Source organism: Motacilla alba, chromosome Z (genome assembly GCF_015832195.1).
Source record: "Motacilla alba alba isolate MOTALB_02 chromosome Z, Motacilla_alba_V1.0_pri, whole genome shotgun sequence".
In the NCBI taxonomy this organism is placed as follows: Eukaryota; Metazoa; Chordata; class Aves; order Passeriformes; family Motacillidae; genus Motacilla; species Motacilla alba.
In genome coordinates, this window is record NC_052046.1 from 11,972,857 (window position 1) to 11,987,434 (window position 14,578).

The following is a 14,578-nucleotide window of genomic DNA, read 5'->3' on the forward strand; positions in this document are numbered from 1 at the left end:
GAAACATTGTCTAAAATGCATTTGGATAAAGTTGAGTTAAGTTAAAACAAGCTTTTTTCAGAAAAAGTCACAGCAGAACTGACTTACAGAAAGCATGAGGAGACTCTTACATAATTGTGTCAGTAATAGTTTTAATTATAATTATTTTAACTACTGCTTTATAATTTATATTTGGTTTTTTTCTGGTTTAATTCTTTTTTAAACAAGAAAACTGCATAAAAAACTGCTTCCTCTTTACAAACTTGCTGGATTTTGAAAACTTATCAAATAGCACAACTAATCAAGAAGCAACACGAGAAACAGTTGGTTTCTGTAGATCACCTGTGCAGCACTTACCAGGGTTAGTATTTGTACTTGCATCTTGAGTTTCTGTTGGTTTTTTTCCTACAGAAGCCAAATAATGTAGATCTGCTGAGGTAATACTTGCTTTATCCACTGCATCTAAAATGTGATAATACAAAATATGTGTCTATTACTGATAAAAAAAATTAGACATCTTCGAAAGCAACTAACTCACAAATATGGGCTTCGATACTAACTCACAACTAGGGGCTCCAACATTTTCTTACTTGTATTTATGACAGATAATTTTCACTTGTCTCTAAGCATAGCTCATAAATAACTCCAAGAAAAGGTCATGCTACCAACCTTATGTGAATAAACAACTGACACTTACAATGTTACACTGAATTAAAACCAAGATTCAGTTCAGATATGTGATGTTAAATTAAATATTTTAGTATCTGAACAGTGACAGTCTGTTTCAAATTCTAAAAGGAGGGGACAAATATTTATGACATGTATGTCTTCATTTCTTTATTGTTGTTTCTACAGAGTTTGCATTTCTTTAAGGCCAAATTTCAGAGAATGAATTGCATTTTGTCCTGTGACAGAACTGAATATTGTCATGAATTAACACATTATATAAAGAAGGAAATCTTCCCATAGGCATGGTCTTCGTATTGCACGCTAGAAACATTGCATGCATTGAGTTTCTTTTACAAGAGCCCTAAATTTTGTCTAATTAGAATATGCAGGCAAATAATGTTGGAATTAATACATTTTTAAAAGACATTAAAAATTTAGTATTGGAAATGTTTACAGAATCATTTTGATTAATCACATGAACAGAAATCACTGTTAACCACAGGTAATTAAATTAAGTTGACATACTGCTATTATTTCATTAACTCTATTGTTTATAAATATAAATACAAGATTATCACTCATTTTGAAGAAAAATTAAAATATTTCTATGACTTTTGGGAAAATTATTCTGAATCTTTAGATAATTCATACAAGATCTTAAATTTGCCTGCACCTCTCTCCATACCAATCCTCCAAAAAAAACCAGTGTCTCCCAAAAATTCTGGACACCTGTTGTACATCCTGAAAGATCTGGGGAAAGATCTCATAAGACAGAAAGCTCTATTGCCCACAGACCACATTATCCTAGCTTTTAACACGTGGATTATTGTAGAGTTTTACTGTGAATTTTAACAGACTACTGCTCCTTGATTTTTTTTTATTTGAGTACTCAAAGCATTAAAAAGACTTGTACTTGCCCGTGGACATGAAAAAACCATCTTGAACATAAGATGTCGATTTTGGTTTGTGATCCTAATATAAGGAAAAAAAGAACCATCTTTAAAATAGTTCCAGTGCAGATTAAAGGCTTTCTTGGTGATGTTAACTATCCAACATACCTCATATGAGTAATGATTTGGGGAAAAAAAAAAGAAATAACTATCACTTACTTTTCTCAACACCTTTTTTAATTCCTCTGATTCCAACTTTGTGGAATTTACTGACTATGTAACATCCTCTTATGTACCTTGGGGTGACATGCAGTAACACAAATTCCTTATTCCTTTTTGAGTCTATCCTACCACTGCTGTACCCTGAACATCTCCATGTCTGCTGAGGGTCTCCAGCTGCTGTGCTGCAGCAAAGTCTCAGAGAAAGTATGGTATGGACCAGAAACACAGCTCTGGGTAGTGATCCAGCATTAAATTGGAAGTGTTCTAGCTTGAAATTTGGTACTTGTAAGGATAAATCCCAAAAGATATCAAAAAGGCCTAATCAAAACCCAGCTCGATGAAGGCTTTCTTTTTTCAGAGTCTGGTCTGAGACAAAACTGAGATCCCAGGGCTGCACATCCTTACTCTTATATTGTCATACATCCAGGCCCACATGGAAAGAATAATGTCTGGGTCACTTGCCTGATTCACTTTGTCACTACTAGGAAAAATATATATTTTTTATTTTAAACATTTTTATATGCATTTACTACAAATGTACATGCAGACTTATATCCTATGAAAACAAGTTCATGTTCCAGAAAAAAAACCAGCAACCCTGGAATCCTTTATAAAAATCAATCTCCAGTTTAGAGAAAAGGCAAGTATATGAATTAAAAATATTCATACTGTTTGTAGGCTAGAGCCTGTAAGAGAAGTATATTATTGTTTGGTTTATAGTTTTCTCCTTTCTTTTCTGCTAATACTTGAATAGAAAAGGTAAGAACTAAGAAAAAAACCATAATTCTATACCCCAGTCTCTGATTCAGAAGCCACTGCTGTGTCACTAATACTGATGATGGAGTCATCTGGACGGAAGGACACACTCGGTTTCTTCTTATCCTCCTTCTCTTTCAGTTGCTTCTTACTACGCCTCTTTTTACTGTCAACAGATTAATTACAAGTAAAGAGTAACAAGTGCTCAGAAATAATAAGAATACCTATCATTTTCTAGGAAAGATTACTATTAAGAAATAAACACTGAAATAAAGATTGGAAAAGATAAACAGCTGCTGCATATAGATCAGTTCAAATCATAATTTCTGCCTGCTTGAAAACTACTTGAAATGTTGCAGGAACACATAGAAATATCAGCAATTACAATAAAATCTATTAATTGTCTAATAGGCTATTTATATTAAATATATAAATATATACCAAACCTCATAATATTTCACATCTGTATCTTGTGTATAATTAATAATTACTACACAAAATGCCCATAAGTAATCTATAAGAAGCAAACTTCAATTACACAGCAGTAATTTTCTGATTACTAGGTGACAAATAGATTACACAACAGCAACTGTAGCTTCTTCTTTAATATGTGACAAGTAGATTACATGACAGCAACTACAGCTTAAAGCACTTCCAGAGATACTATTAAAATGTATTCTAAACTCTCTCTGCAGTTACTTGTGTAGCACATTTTCACTTCAATAGTGAAAAACTCCTCTTGAGCCTCTGCTCAAAAATGACATAATTAAAAGCATCACAACTGAAAGAAACCAAGTATTCTATTTCAGAACATCCTATCAGCATTCTGTAAGAACTGAGCAAAGATGTGTGAGCAGCTTAAACAAACTGTTTCAACTGTTTGTGAAATCAATTAACATCAAATAGATCAAATTTTGTAAGTTACAAATAACATATCTAGCAAAAAGCCCACAGCAACTCAGCTTCAGCAGGAATTTTGTTAATCACTGTCTCTATTAAAAACAGCCTACATATTTAATTATATTGAAAAAGCATGTAATGCTTTCTTTCTTGAAGATGACAGTGATAATATGCAGCCCAGACAGCAGTCTACTAATATTCACTCTGTAAGGAGTGAGAATTTTAATTAAAAGTGTATAGCAAACAGTTAGAAGACAAGACTTTAAAACACAGATAGTGGAATGAAAACCATTTCCTCTTGAATCTTCCTCCTATCAATCTCCTAAGAGCAAGAACTCCTCACATCCTAATGATACACCTCTGCTGTGTCTTTACTAACTTTTGCTATTTTATTCTCTGCTGAGAGAATACACTCCCTCTGATGCCAAAGCTAGAAGGTACAAGTTACCAGCTAGTATGTCAAAATGAAGTTCCACTTTAAAAATCTGGCTTGCCTTTTTCTTTTGTTCTGCACATCTCTATGTTCAAATGGTTCAACATCAGTTCTCAGTAGCTGGATAGGTTTGGTTTGGTCTTGTCCAAAGGAACTACTGTGCACAGAATGATGCTTGTGGCATTGCTCAAATGCAATGATATCTCGAAGTGGGATGAGATTTGATGCCTAGGAGTGTTCAGAGAGAGAGAAAGACAGAAAATGGGGAGGGGAACTCCAGTCAGATTGGAAGAAGAAATTAAGTCCAGTTTGGATTTCAGGTACACAAAAAAAACTTCTGTAACATTTTGTAAGGAATATGAAAATGGAGTATTAATAGCATCAGAACAGAACCTCTGCCAATATGTACATGTGTAAACTACTTTCTGAAAGTTAAAAGGTATGAATTTTCTCCACAGAACATATTTCACTAATATTTGCAATTCTTATGTAGGTAGCTCAGGATGAAGTTAGGAACCATCCAATATAGACAAGGACTACAGAAGAAGCACCTTTCAAGGAAAAGCATTTCCATTCTTCTCAACTGGGATATGCAAGCAAGTAAGTCTATAAGAAATAACATTTTTCAAAACATCAGGTATTCAACATCTGTAATATTTTCTTACCACGCCTTTTACCATTCTATTTCTGCCCTGCAAAACAGGGTTTTTCAAGACATTCTGTTTCTGTAAGTAATTCTATTATAATCTCTCTAGGAAAAAACCCTATTTTTTTACTGTACAAATATTGTCCACTATTTCAGATAGTAAATTCTTCACACTCATTACCCGTGGGCTGAACATTGATGAACTATGGAATGTAGAATCAATCTAATGTAGTTATAAACACTTTCAGGCTTGCTGTCTGCCTCATATTGACATGTCAATAAGCAGGTACCCTTCATTCTAGATCCCTCCTGGTATCTGTGCTGAACAATTTCAAATTCAAAGCCTGTAAACATGAAATTACTTGTAATGACTAAGAAACCATGCAACTGACAAAACATTACAACTTAGAAAAATATATTACTAAAATCAAGTACCTTCTTTTTCTGAGGTAAATTAATCTGAAGTAGTGATATTCCTGCATCCCACTGTGTTTCTCTAGAGTCAGCAGCCTTGGCTGCGGGTTTACCAGGTATTAAAGGAGTAGTGACTGGCTGCCTTACAGCTGGTGGAACTCTAGGTACTGGGTCAAGTTGCAAGTGCAACAGTGGAATAGCAGCTAGGTTCTGAGTGGTTAGCATTTTAAACACATTCACATTTTCAGGGAACTGTGGCTGAGGTGAATCTTCTTGCTGTCCTTCACGCTGATCTGAATTCAGATGTTTGGGAGGACCCTCACGCACTGTTTCTGCCCATCTCTCCTTTTCCTCATGCTTTTGTCTTGAAATCTCAGGGTTGTATCTACTTCTGTGGAAATCTTCCTCTGCCTTACACTTTCTTGGTGCGTATGATGACTGATGGTCCCATAAGGAATCTGATGAACTCCAAGCTACTCGCGGTACTGGGGGTGGCCTGGCAAATGCTGACGGCATTTCTGTTGGATGTAAAAATGCTGGTTTGACACGATAACTTGATTCCAGCTTAAGCAAAGGAAATCCATTTGAGTAACTAATTTTTTTTTCAACAGGGATAAGCTTCACTTTTTTTTGGATGTCTGAGGAAGGAGCTAGGAGATGAAGTGGTTTAGTAGGCACCGAAGAATGTAAATCTTGAGATGGTGACATTAATCCTGTTTCCTTGCTGCTGCTTTCAAATAATGTCAAAGAGGAACCCTTATCCAGATGATTCTAAATGAGAAAAGCAAACAAAACAGTACTTACATATCAACCATGCACTAAATATGCACAAAAGTAGTTCTATCTACACCAATCACTACTAACACATTTCCTCACTCAACAGGATAGATAACATACCAGATATACTGAACAGTCTTCGTAAACCATGCCTTGATATACCTACTTTTATTCGACCATCGTTGCTTTCATCTTCTACACTCTTCCTTGGCTGAAAAACAGAGCTCTCTTGACCAGTTTTTCCCTTTTCTTCTTGAGTGGGCACTTGTGTTTTTGGAGAAGCATTGCTTTTCGCAGTGTGTGCAGGCTGGCTCCCTGCCAGGTGAACCAACTGATGCTGCTGTAATACTTGTTGCACATTTGGCACATTGGTAAAGGATGACTGCACTAATTGCATTAAACTCATGAAGTTGATCTGCTGGAGCTGAATACACATATGAACAAAGTTAACAATGCCAGTAACTTAAACAGAAGTCTTAGCAAAAATGTCTAGACTATCTTACAGCTGTTCACTATCAGGTGACAAAACAGACAATATGCCAATAATGGGATGATTCAATAATTCAAAATTTGTATAACAGTTTACTGTTTTGGACTTCCTTGTAAGACACAATAAATACCTGCCACAGACAGGTTATGCTAAAGCAAAACAAATATCTTCAATTTTTTGTGAAGTTTCAATAAATGTGAAGTCACATAAAACTGGCTCAACATACTACCACCACTTAAATCCTGGCACACTTGAAAAGCTATTACAGCATCAGAATTTTTCCAAGTGTAAACTATTAAAGCACATTGCCTTATGTGAGCTAAAACACACTCAAAGATCTATTATTATACCACTCATTTTCTTGAATTAAAAGCAAGAGTTAAGTCTAAAATAAGTTTCACAGTGGTTAACATGGAACTAGGAATCTCTTTAAAGAACAATCTGTGCTTGGTTTTGCATTGGAGCCACCCATGGAAGTAATTTTTTCTGAGAGGAGCTGCTGAGAGCATCCTCTGGGCCTAGCAAAACCAATTGCTGGCTAGCTTTGAGAATAAGCATGTTAATGAGCCCATTAAAAACTAGACTGCCTCTGTGAACACACATGTAAAAACAAACCAACCCCAGGAATTTTGCCCTTCCAGCCTGGGAATAGCCAGCAAGGCAGGCCTGGCCCCCTCTCTTGATGGGGCTGGGCCGGGTCTGCACAGCCTGGGGGGGCAGGGCTTGGCCCCAGGGGCTGCTCCCAGGCAGGGAGAAGGGAGGCCATCAGCCGCTGAGTTCCTGGCCCTTCTCCAGCACAGTTGCCAAAAAAAACCCACGGCAGCTCTGTAGTCCAACACAGACAGTGGCCCCGCGGCTGGAGTTGAACGCAGTAGGGGACGAAAAACAGCCATGCAGCCAGAGCAGCTGCTGCCATTCTGGCCTGGGCCCTCTGAGATACTGACACAGCCCCAGCAGAGCCTGAAATCCATCATTGTGAGCACTCTGGACACCCCTGGCAGGGATCACATGAGCATCTGCAGGCCCTGGACAAGATATTAACTCTTTTAGGGCATAGATAAAACCTGAAGACCTTCAATCCTCCCTCAGGTGAGAGAAAAGGACAGAGTAAAGACACGTAGAGAACAACATGAGACATGAAGGTCAGTAAGAAAAAGTCAAGTCCAGATGAGAGGAGATGCCTCAGGTTTGGGCTGAAATCCTCTTATAAGTCTATGGAGAAGATATAATTGATACATCAGACTCTTTTTCCCTGTAACTCATTGAAAGTATGGTGGGATTAATGTTCAAATTGTAGATATAAGCACAGGCATCTATGCTAAAGCAAACAGATGTTGAAGTAGTTGTGATCCCAGGAGAAGTTTGAACAGAGAGAGAAAAGAGTGCCCCAAGGGAGAGAAGAAGACCTCTGTTCCCAGAGATATGATCTCAGAGATAAAAGATAACCTTTGCTCTTGAACAGCTCATCCTTAATATACTACCCCATAAGTTGACACAGCTCATAAACACAGCTGTGGGAAGGCTGCAGAACATGAGAGGGACTCCACGATTGTAGATTTCCGAGCGGCTGCTATTTGTGGACATTAAAAGCCACGAGAAAACTATTTCTTGTGGAGAAGTCTGTGGCACAGCAAAGGCAACTCCTGTCCCTAAGTGAATGGAAGACTATTCTAGGGCTGATAAACGGACTGAACTGTTTCTGTATGTTGCAAGTGAGAAAGAAAAGGTTGTAGGGGGGAGGAGGAGTATTCTAAAGGTTTTATTCTGATTCTTATTATTCTTTCTTTGCGTTACTGTCAATAAAGTTTTCTTTATACCCTTTGTCGTGGTTTGAGAGGAAATGAGTTTTTGGGAGGTGGTAGTGGTCAAACCAATAGGTGCCCAGATGTGGATATTGGCACCTGGTTTGACCATTGAGGATATGGATCCGCCTCTGAGAACACAGGGGTTAAAGCGAGGAGCTCCCAGGGGATCGTCCTTCTTGGTTCCGGTGGATGGAGGAGTTCAGACCTCCCCTGCCCAGCTTCGGGCTGGGTGGGGGAGGGGAAAAGGCCACGCGGCCGAGGGAGGTAGGCCGGAGCCATGGGCCGAAGACGGGAGGCGATGGCTTGGATAAGAGTGAGTTCCCCACAGAGACGGAGGGGTGGAGGAACTCAGAGAAGCAGCGGGCAGCCCCCCTCCTCGGGAGAGAGAGAGTGAGAGAGAGGTGCCAGTGCTATCTTGAACTTGATAGTACCGGCCTGGCCGAGGAAGAGAAGTGGGGGGGGCAATGGGAACCGTGCCCAGTGAAGAGTGCTGAGCGGTGTGGGAGTTCAAGCTGAGCAGAGACTGTGATTTTAACCCTTCTGCGGAAGGTGGAAACCTGGCAAATGCTGATCCTCCGGGAGTCGAAGGAGGAGAGAGATGGATGAGAGGAAATATAAAAGGTGAGAGAGCGGTGCAAGTGAAGAACGACGGAGAGAAGCTGAGGAAATCCCAGGTGGAGGAGATGATAGAGTGGCTTTTGGCTGGACTCTTTCTTGTATAGCCATGAGCAGAATTTTTCCTGTAATACAGAGACTGCATTTTAGGGGGAGGCGGTGCCAAAGAAGTGATGGTGAGACCCCTCGGCCCCAGGGGGTGGTTCTCAGAGGCGGATGAAATATTGGGGGGGACTGGTGTCCCGAACAGGAGGAGGCGGTGCCAAAGAAGTGATGGTGAGACCCCTCGGCCCCAGGGGGTGAAATATTGGGGGGGACTGGTGTCCCGAACAGGAGGAGGCGGCGCCAAAGGAGTGATGTGAGTGGAGACGACAGGTGATGAGTGATGGTGAGACCCCTCGGCCCCAGGGGGTGAAATATTGGGGGGGACTGGTGTCCCGAAAGGTGAGAGACTGTCGTTCTCTTCTGGAACTGGGCAAGAAAAGCATCCTTGAAAGGGGAAACCCTAAAAGCAGCTCTGGTCCATGTGCAGTGGTGAGAGCACTGAACATGGAAGGAAGAAGTCACGACATGTGGTACTGAGTGACGGGGAATTGGTCTGTGGCGCAAGGGGGCTCTTCTCTCCTCAATGAAATGAGAGGTGATTGTCGGAAGGGTGGAGATGGACTGTGTTGATTATTTAAAGAGTGATGGACTGGGAAGAGATCTAAAGTTTTGTGTCATTCTGTGAGGAATTGAGTGGGGGGAGGAGAAATGTTTGAAAGGTTTCCATTCTGCTCTGTGTGTTCATTGTATAATTCTGTGATAATAAAGTTTTTTCCCTTTTGTTTATAAGTGGAGGCCTGCTTTGCTCTGTCTCTGATCACATCTCACAGCAGACACCAGGGAAGATGGGTTTTCATGGGGGCACTGGCATTGGGCCAGCGTCAAACCATGACACCCTTTTAAAGTTTTGAGCCTGCTTTGCCTTCCTCTTAATCCTATCTCACATCAGGAAATGCGTAAGTATATTCTAGTGGGTACACTGGCATTTAGCCAGCACTGAACCAACCACACACAGAAGGTCCTTAAAACAGTAACTACTCTTCCATTTTTTTTAACAACACCATGAAAACTGCTTAAAATAATTAGATGCTCTCACCTGAACTAATTTAAACATTTCATCTTGCAGCATGTGCCTGACAGTTTCTGATGTGCTTGGTTTCTCTTCTCTAGGGACTTCTTCCTTGACTTCTCGCTTCTTTGCACAAACAGAAGTATGGGAGGCAAGACTTGACACAGTTGACACAGCAGTCTCAGAAGGCTGGGAATCACTTACAGTGTCTGCACTACTTAAGAAAGAAAAGAGCCAACTATAAAAAATACTCGAGAGTTCAAAACACCTACACAAGGTTGTCTTAAATCAATCCAAAAAAATTTTAAAGATACCTCTGTATTTAAAAACATAATTAATTTCTAGGAGCAACTGAATAATTAACAGTGTGCAATCTTGACCGGACAGCATGTAGGACATATTTTTTAACACTTCTTAAAATACTGAATGAAAACCAGTAGTAAAGATGTAAGTTCTACCTGATTTTGTAGCCACAACTGTATGTAAAATATTATTACCACTAGAAATAAGGCAGAAAACAATGATTTGACAAAAAAGACAGAAAAAAAGGCCTGGTTAGTCATAAAATCTATAAAGTCTAAACAGCTGATGGAAAATGAAGGAGGACATTTTTAGTTGAAATAAGGAAGAAGGCAGATTCACTTTGACTTAAAGTAATGTTCAAGCAAACTGACAGCCCCGCAAATCATGAGTGGTGGACAAATTCATAATCTGTATCAGAACAGGCCGACACTTTTCTTTTAACTTTTCTTAACAGAAAAGGGGGAGGTGTTGTATTGCACTAAATAGTTTATTTAGTTGTTGTTTTTGCACTGGGTGTTTGGTAATTTGCACTGATCATGTAGTCTTTCCCTCCAAAAGTGCCAGTGGTAATGTGTGTCCCAGGTTTACTCCTCCCCTCACCCCCTTCTCACTTGTACCCCATTGGCTGTGGTGCTCTTCCTCTGCACCCCATTCCCCTGGGTTTAAAAGCCTCCCACCATCAGGCATTTGCCCTCTTTTTCTCCTGGGACAATGCTCTCTTAATTTTTTTTTCGCCCAGAGGAGAAGAGCGCGCTGCATCTTTTACTTTTGTCCTTGTAAAGGCTGCAAGGGCCCACGGGTCCAGAGATAGCCAGGTTGGACCCGAATGGCCCCGGGAGAGCTCAGCCTTTTACAATGTTCCTTTAGATATTTGGGCTTACAAAGTAACAAGATTTCAGAGTAATGTACTGTACGCATTACTCCAACTTTAAATTATTCTCTTTACATTTTCCCACAGTGATAACAAGATCCTTTAGTGATAACAAGATCTTTTAGTTGGTAAAGAATATTAAGTACATTAATTCATTACATGAAGAAGAGAGGGTTAAGATTTACATTAAGCTATGAATAGACGGAGGGATTTTACTTGCACCAACAGAAATCAACCCAAAAAACATTTCTCTGTTTAAGAAAATGCTGACATTACTATGGATACAGGCAACCTTTAGAGAACTTTCTACATTTGTACAGAATGGCCTCCAAGCATGTAAACAAACAGGATCATAAAGTAATGGATAATGAGTAATAGCTTTAGATATGTAATAGGTGTGAAGTGGCATATGAAATCTTTAGGAAGGCAATTAGAATGCGCAAGCACGACCCGAAATGCGAAAAGTTTGAGTAAATTTTTTTTTAAAAGAGTTGGCATGAGAAACTCAAGAAGGAAGAGAGATTAGAGACATATGAAAATGGAGCCCAAAAGTATGTGTAGTTCATATTTTCCTCTAAACTGAAAAAAGCCTCATGGAGGACTGTTCCAGACCTGAAAGCCTGAGACTGACTCCTGACTCCTTTTCCCAATTCCAACGTTCTCTTTATTTTATATATATTTATGTAAATCTATCAGTTGCCATAAGATGGTTGCATTTTTATAATTTTAATTAAACTGTATATAAGTTTAAAGTATTATTGTTCAGGTGTTCTATATAATCAAGTATCTTCTATAGTAATATTATATAATGAATTCTGTCCAGAACCAGAAAACAAAACTATCATGTCTCTTGAAATCTGGTAGCTCTGAATTAACATTTGAGTCATGCGATATTCCAGACAATACATGAGAGTGTATGACCCACAAGGATTATAGAACAAAAAAGTTCCAGAAAAAGCTACTTAGTTTGTAGGTACAATGCACTCTACCTGCAAATATTTTCCAGTCAAACTACACATCACATTACTTCAAATCAAAAATATTGGTTTATTACATAAAACAGTATAGGTTTATCTTACCTAGGAACATCTGCATCTTGTTTTAAAGAAAATGAGTGGGAAAGGGTGCTAGTAACAACCTCGGTCATACTATGAAGAGAGAAGAAATCGTATTGCAAATAGTACAATAATTTGTTATGGTGTTTCCATTTTATATACATGTATGTGTAAAAATATACACATAGCCTCCTGAAAAAGCATTTTAATTATTAATGAGATAAAGTACCTGAAAAGCCACGGATCAAAGCTACACAGATCTGCATTGCTTCAATTACTGTATTACACTGCAATCTGAGCTGGCAAATATTGACATTCATGTTTTGTCTCCCCTAGCAATCAGAAACTGACTCAAACAACAGCAGTGAAAAAGTTCCAGCTATTCAAGACAGCAGGCAAAGAAAAGGTTGATTCTGGTAGACAAAGGAAGAGAAAATCCAATTTAACTAATACTGTTACTATCACTATAATCTGCATCTCTAGAAGAGAAAAAACAATGACATAATAAATTCTTGAGGGGCATCTTACATTCAGTTAAAACAAAACCATGTAATTTTAAAAAGTAGAGGATTTCAAGTCATTCTAATAGGGACATTTATTTATATGCTATTGTAATAAGATTTTCTATTTTTCCAGTTATTGCCTATCTTTCTCCTAAAGGTAGACAATACACCCAATGGAGATAAAATACACCTTCCCGCAAACCATGCTTGTTTTATTAGATTATTACTAAAATAATGATTCATCAACCCAACCCTTCATATATGTGAAATGTCCGTACATGAAATAGGAGATGACTGAAACTGTTTCAAACTATGGCTTTGTTGCTATCAGCAACAGCAGGAACCCGAGACATCACTGAATACAATCATTAACAAAACTGCTTTAGATTTTTAAGCAAAGTTAAAAGACTTAAAAGAGTTTAAAAAAACCCAAATCACTTACATATTTTGTTCAGCCTTTTCTTCCTTTGTTTCTTCCATGTTTGGATCTTCTTGAACACTATCTACAGCTGAAATGGCAACCTGCTGAATACAAAAAGATGAAAAGATCTAAACTTGCCAATTTTTCTATCCCTCCTGCATCAATAAAATATAATTTTTTTGCCTATGGCAAATGTATTTTTGAATAATTATCCAATTAAAAAAAAATGACTAAAAATTATCAAAATTACATACTTATGTAAAGATGGTTACAGATCATGCAACAAAGGGATATAGCAATTTACCTGGCAATCTTTCTTTCTTAAAACAATCTCGTTATTATGAGATTTTAGTTCCAAATTCATATTGATGTAGCACCCTGGATATATATTCTGCTAATCTCACACTCCCTAAGTAAAGATGAAAATGTGGAAACAACCCCATTATACACAAACTATCTACAAAACAAGAAAATGAAACAAATGTAGGATTTTGCACATGCCATAGACTCACTATAGTAGAACATATTGAAAAAATTGGAGACCACAATACACAGCATAGCAGCCCTGCCCTTAGCTGCTTGCAAAGAAAAGATACCTATGACCAAAAATGATGCATGAAAAAGGTACGCTTATTTATAAATCCAGACTGAGTTTTCAGATAGAAGCAAAATAAACATCTTGACGTATTTTTTTAAAAAATCAATTCAATTTTATGTATACATAATACATCTACTCTATATACAGATATGAAAGCATACACACATTTTCAAAAGTGCTCAGAGCAGATCTCATTAACTACGTTTTAATTGTTAATTTTATTATTAACCAAGAAAGAAGATTCACCAACCCTAAACAATTTAGCCCTCAAGTTCACAAATATATTGATGAATCCAGGATACTTTGAAAATAGTATTCATAACAACTCAATGCTTCCATATAGGATCCTGTCATGCCAGGAGAAATGCTGGAGCTGAGTAAGGCAGCCAGACCTGCTCTCTGTGCTACAACCAGCACAACTAAGGAAAGTTGATGGCTGGTAGTAGGAGGTAACTCTCTTCTGAGAAGTAACAAGTCATCCATTTGCCAACCTGACACACTCTCTAGGGAGGTGCTGTTTCCCTGGGGCTCCTGTCAGGAATGTCTCCAAGAGACGATCAAGCCCTGTACAGGCCACTATTACCCTCTGCTGTTTCACACGTGTACCAGTGACACATCCACGAGCAGGCTGAGGAGGGAATGGCAGTGAGGGCTCTGGAGTGCACAGTCAATCTTCCCAGGCAAAAGGAAGGGGTTTGAGTCTGGTGAATCAACAAATGGCTACAGGACTGGTGCCACAGCCAGGGGTATGGCTTCTTCAGCCATGGGACTTGCTTTGAAAACCTGATCTGCTGAGGGCTGATAGAGTTCAATTACCAGAGAAGGGGAATAGCACCTTCAGTCATAGTCTTGGAAAGGGGGAAGAGGCCTTTAAACTGAAGTTGTCAGGGGAAGGGCAATTTTTTGACAGAGTCAGAAAGAGATGCCTGGAGAGGAGCTGCTTGTTAACAGAGCACTTAAAGAGCTGCACAAAGGGATTACAACTACTCCTGCCAGTAACTCAGCTTCACTGGGGGCCTCCACACAAGCATATATAGCGTGGGGAATAAAAAAACAATTGGAAATGTGTACGTCTGCTAGGTATGATGTTACTGGCATTGCAGATGTGTGGTGTGAT

The 14,578-nt window shown here is 38.8% G+C and overlaps 1 protein-coding gene across 16 annotated transcripts in view; it reads right to left on the reverse strand.

Moving 5' to 3' along the window:
* CPLANE1 (ciliogenesis and planar polarity effector 1) overlaps positions 1-14,578 on the reverse strand; it is a 61,175-nt gene that overhangs the window by 14,608 nt on the left and 31,989 nt on the right. For 9 of the 16 annotated variants that reach the window (XR_005255205.1, XM_038123902.1, XM_038123903.1 and 6 more), the window contains 9 exons: positions 12,885-12,967; positions 11,964-12,032; positions 9,738-9,927; positions 5,853-6,110; positions 4,931-5,680; positions 3,911-4,077; positions 2,553-2,682; positions 1,566-1,620; positions 337-441 (listed from right to left, as the gene is read on the reverse strand). Coding sequence is in view for 15 of the 16 variants with exons in the window: in XM_038123902.1 (XP_037979830.1) it covers positions 337-441; positions 1,566-1,620; positions 2,553-2,682; positions 3,911-4,077; positions 4,931-5,680; positions 5,853-6,110; positions 9,738-9,927; positions 11,964-12,032; positions 12,885-12,967 (1,807 nt within the window). In the remaining variant the exon portion in view is untranslated. The remainder of the gene's footprint in view (positions 1-336; positions 442-1,565; positions 1,621-2,552; positions 2,683-3,910; positions 4,078-4,930; positions 5,681-5,852; positions 6,111-9,737; positions 9,928-11,963; positions 12,033-12,884; positions 12,968-14,578) is intronic. The other 7 variants (XM_038123905.1, XM_038123900.1, XM_038123899.1 and 4 more) reach the window with 6 other exon arrangements.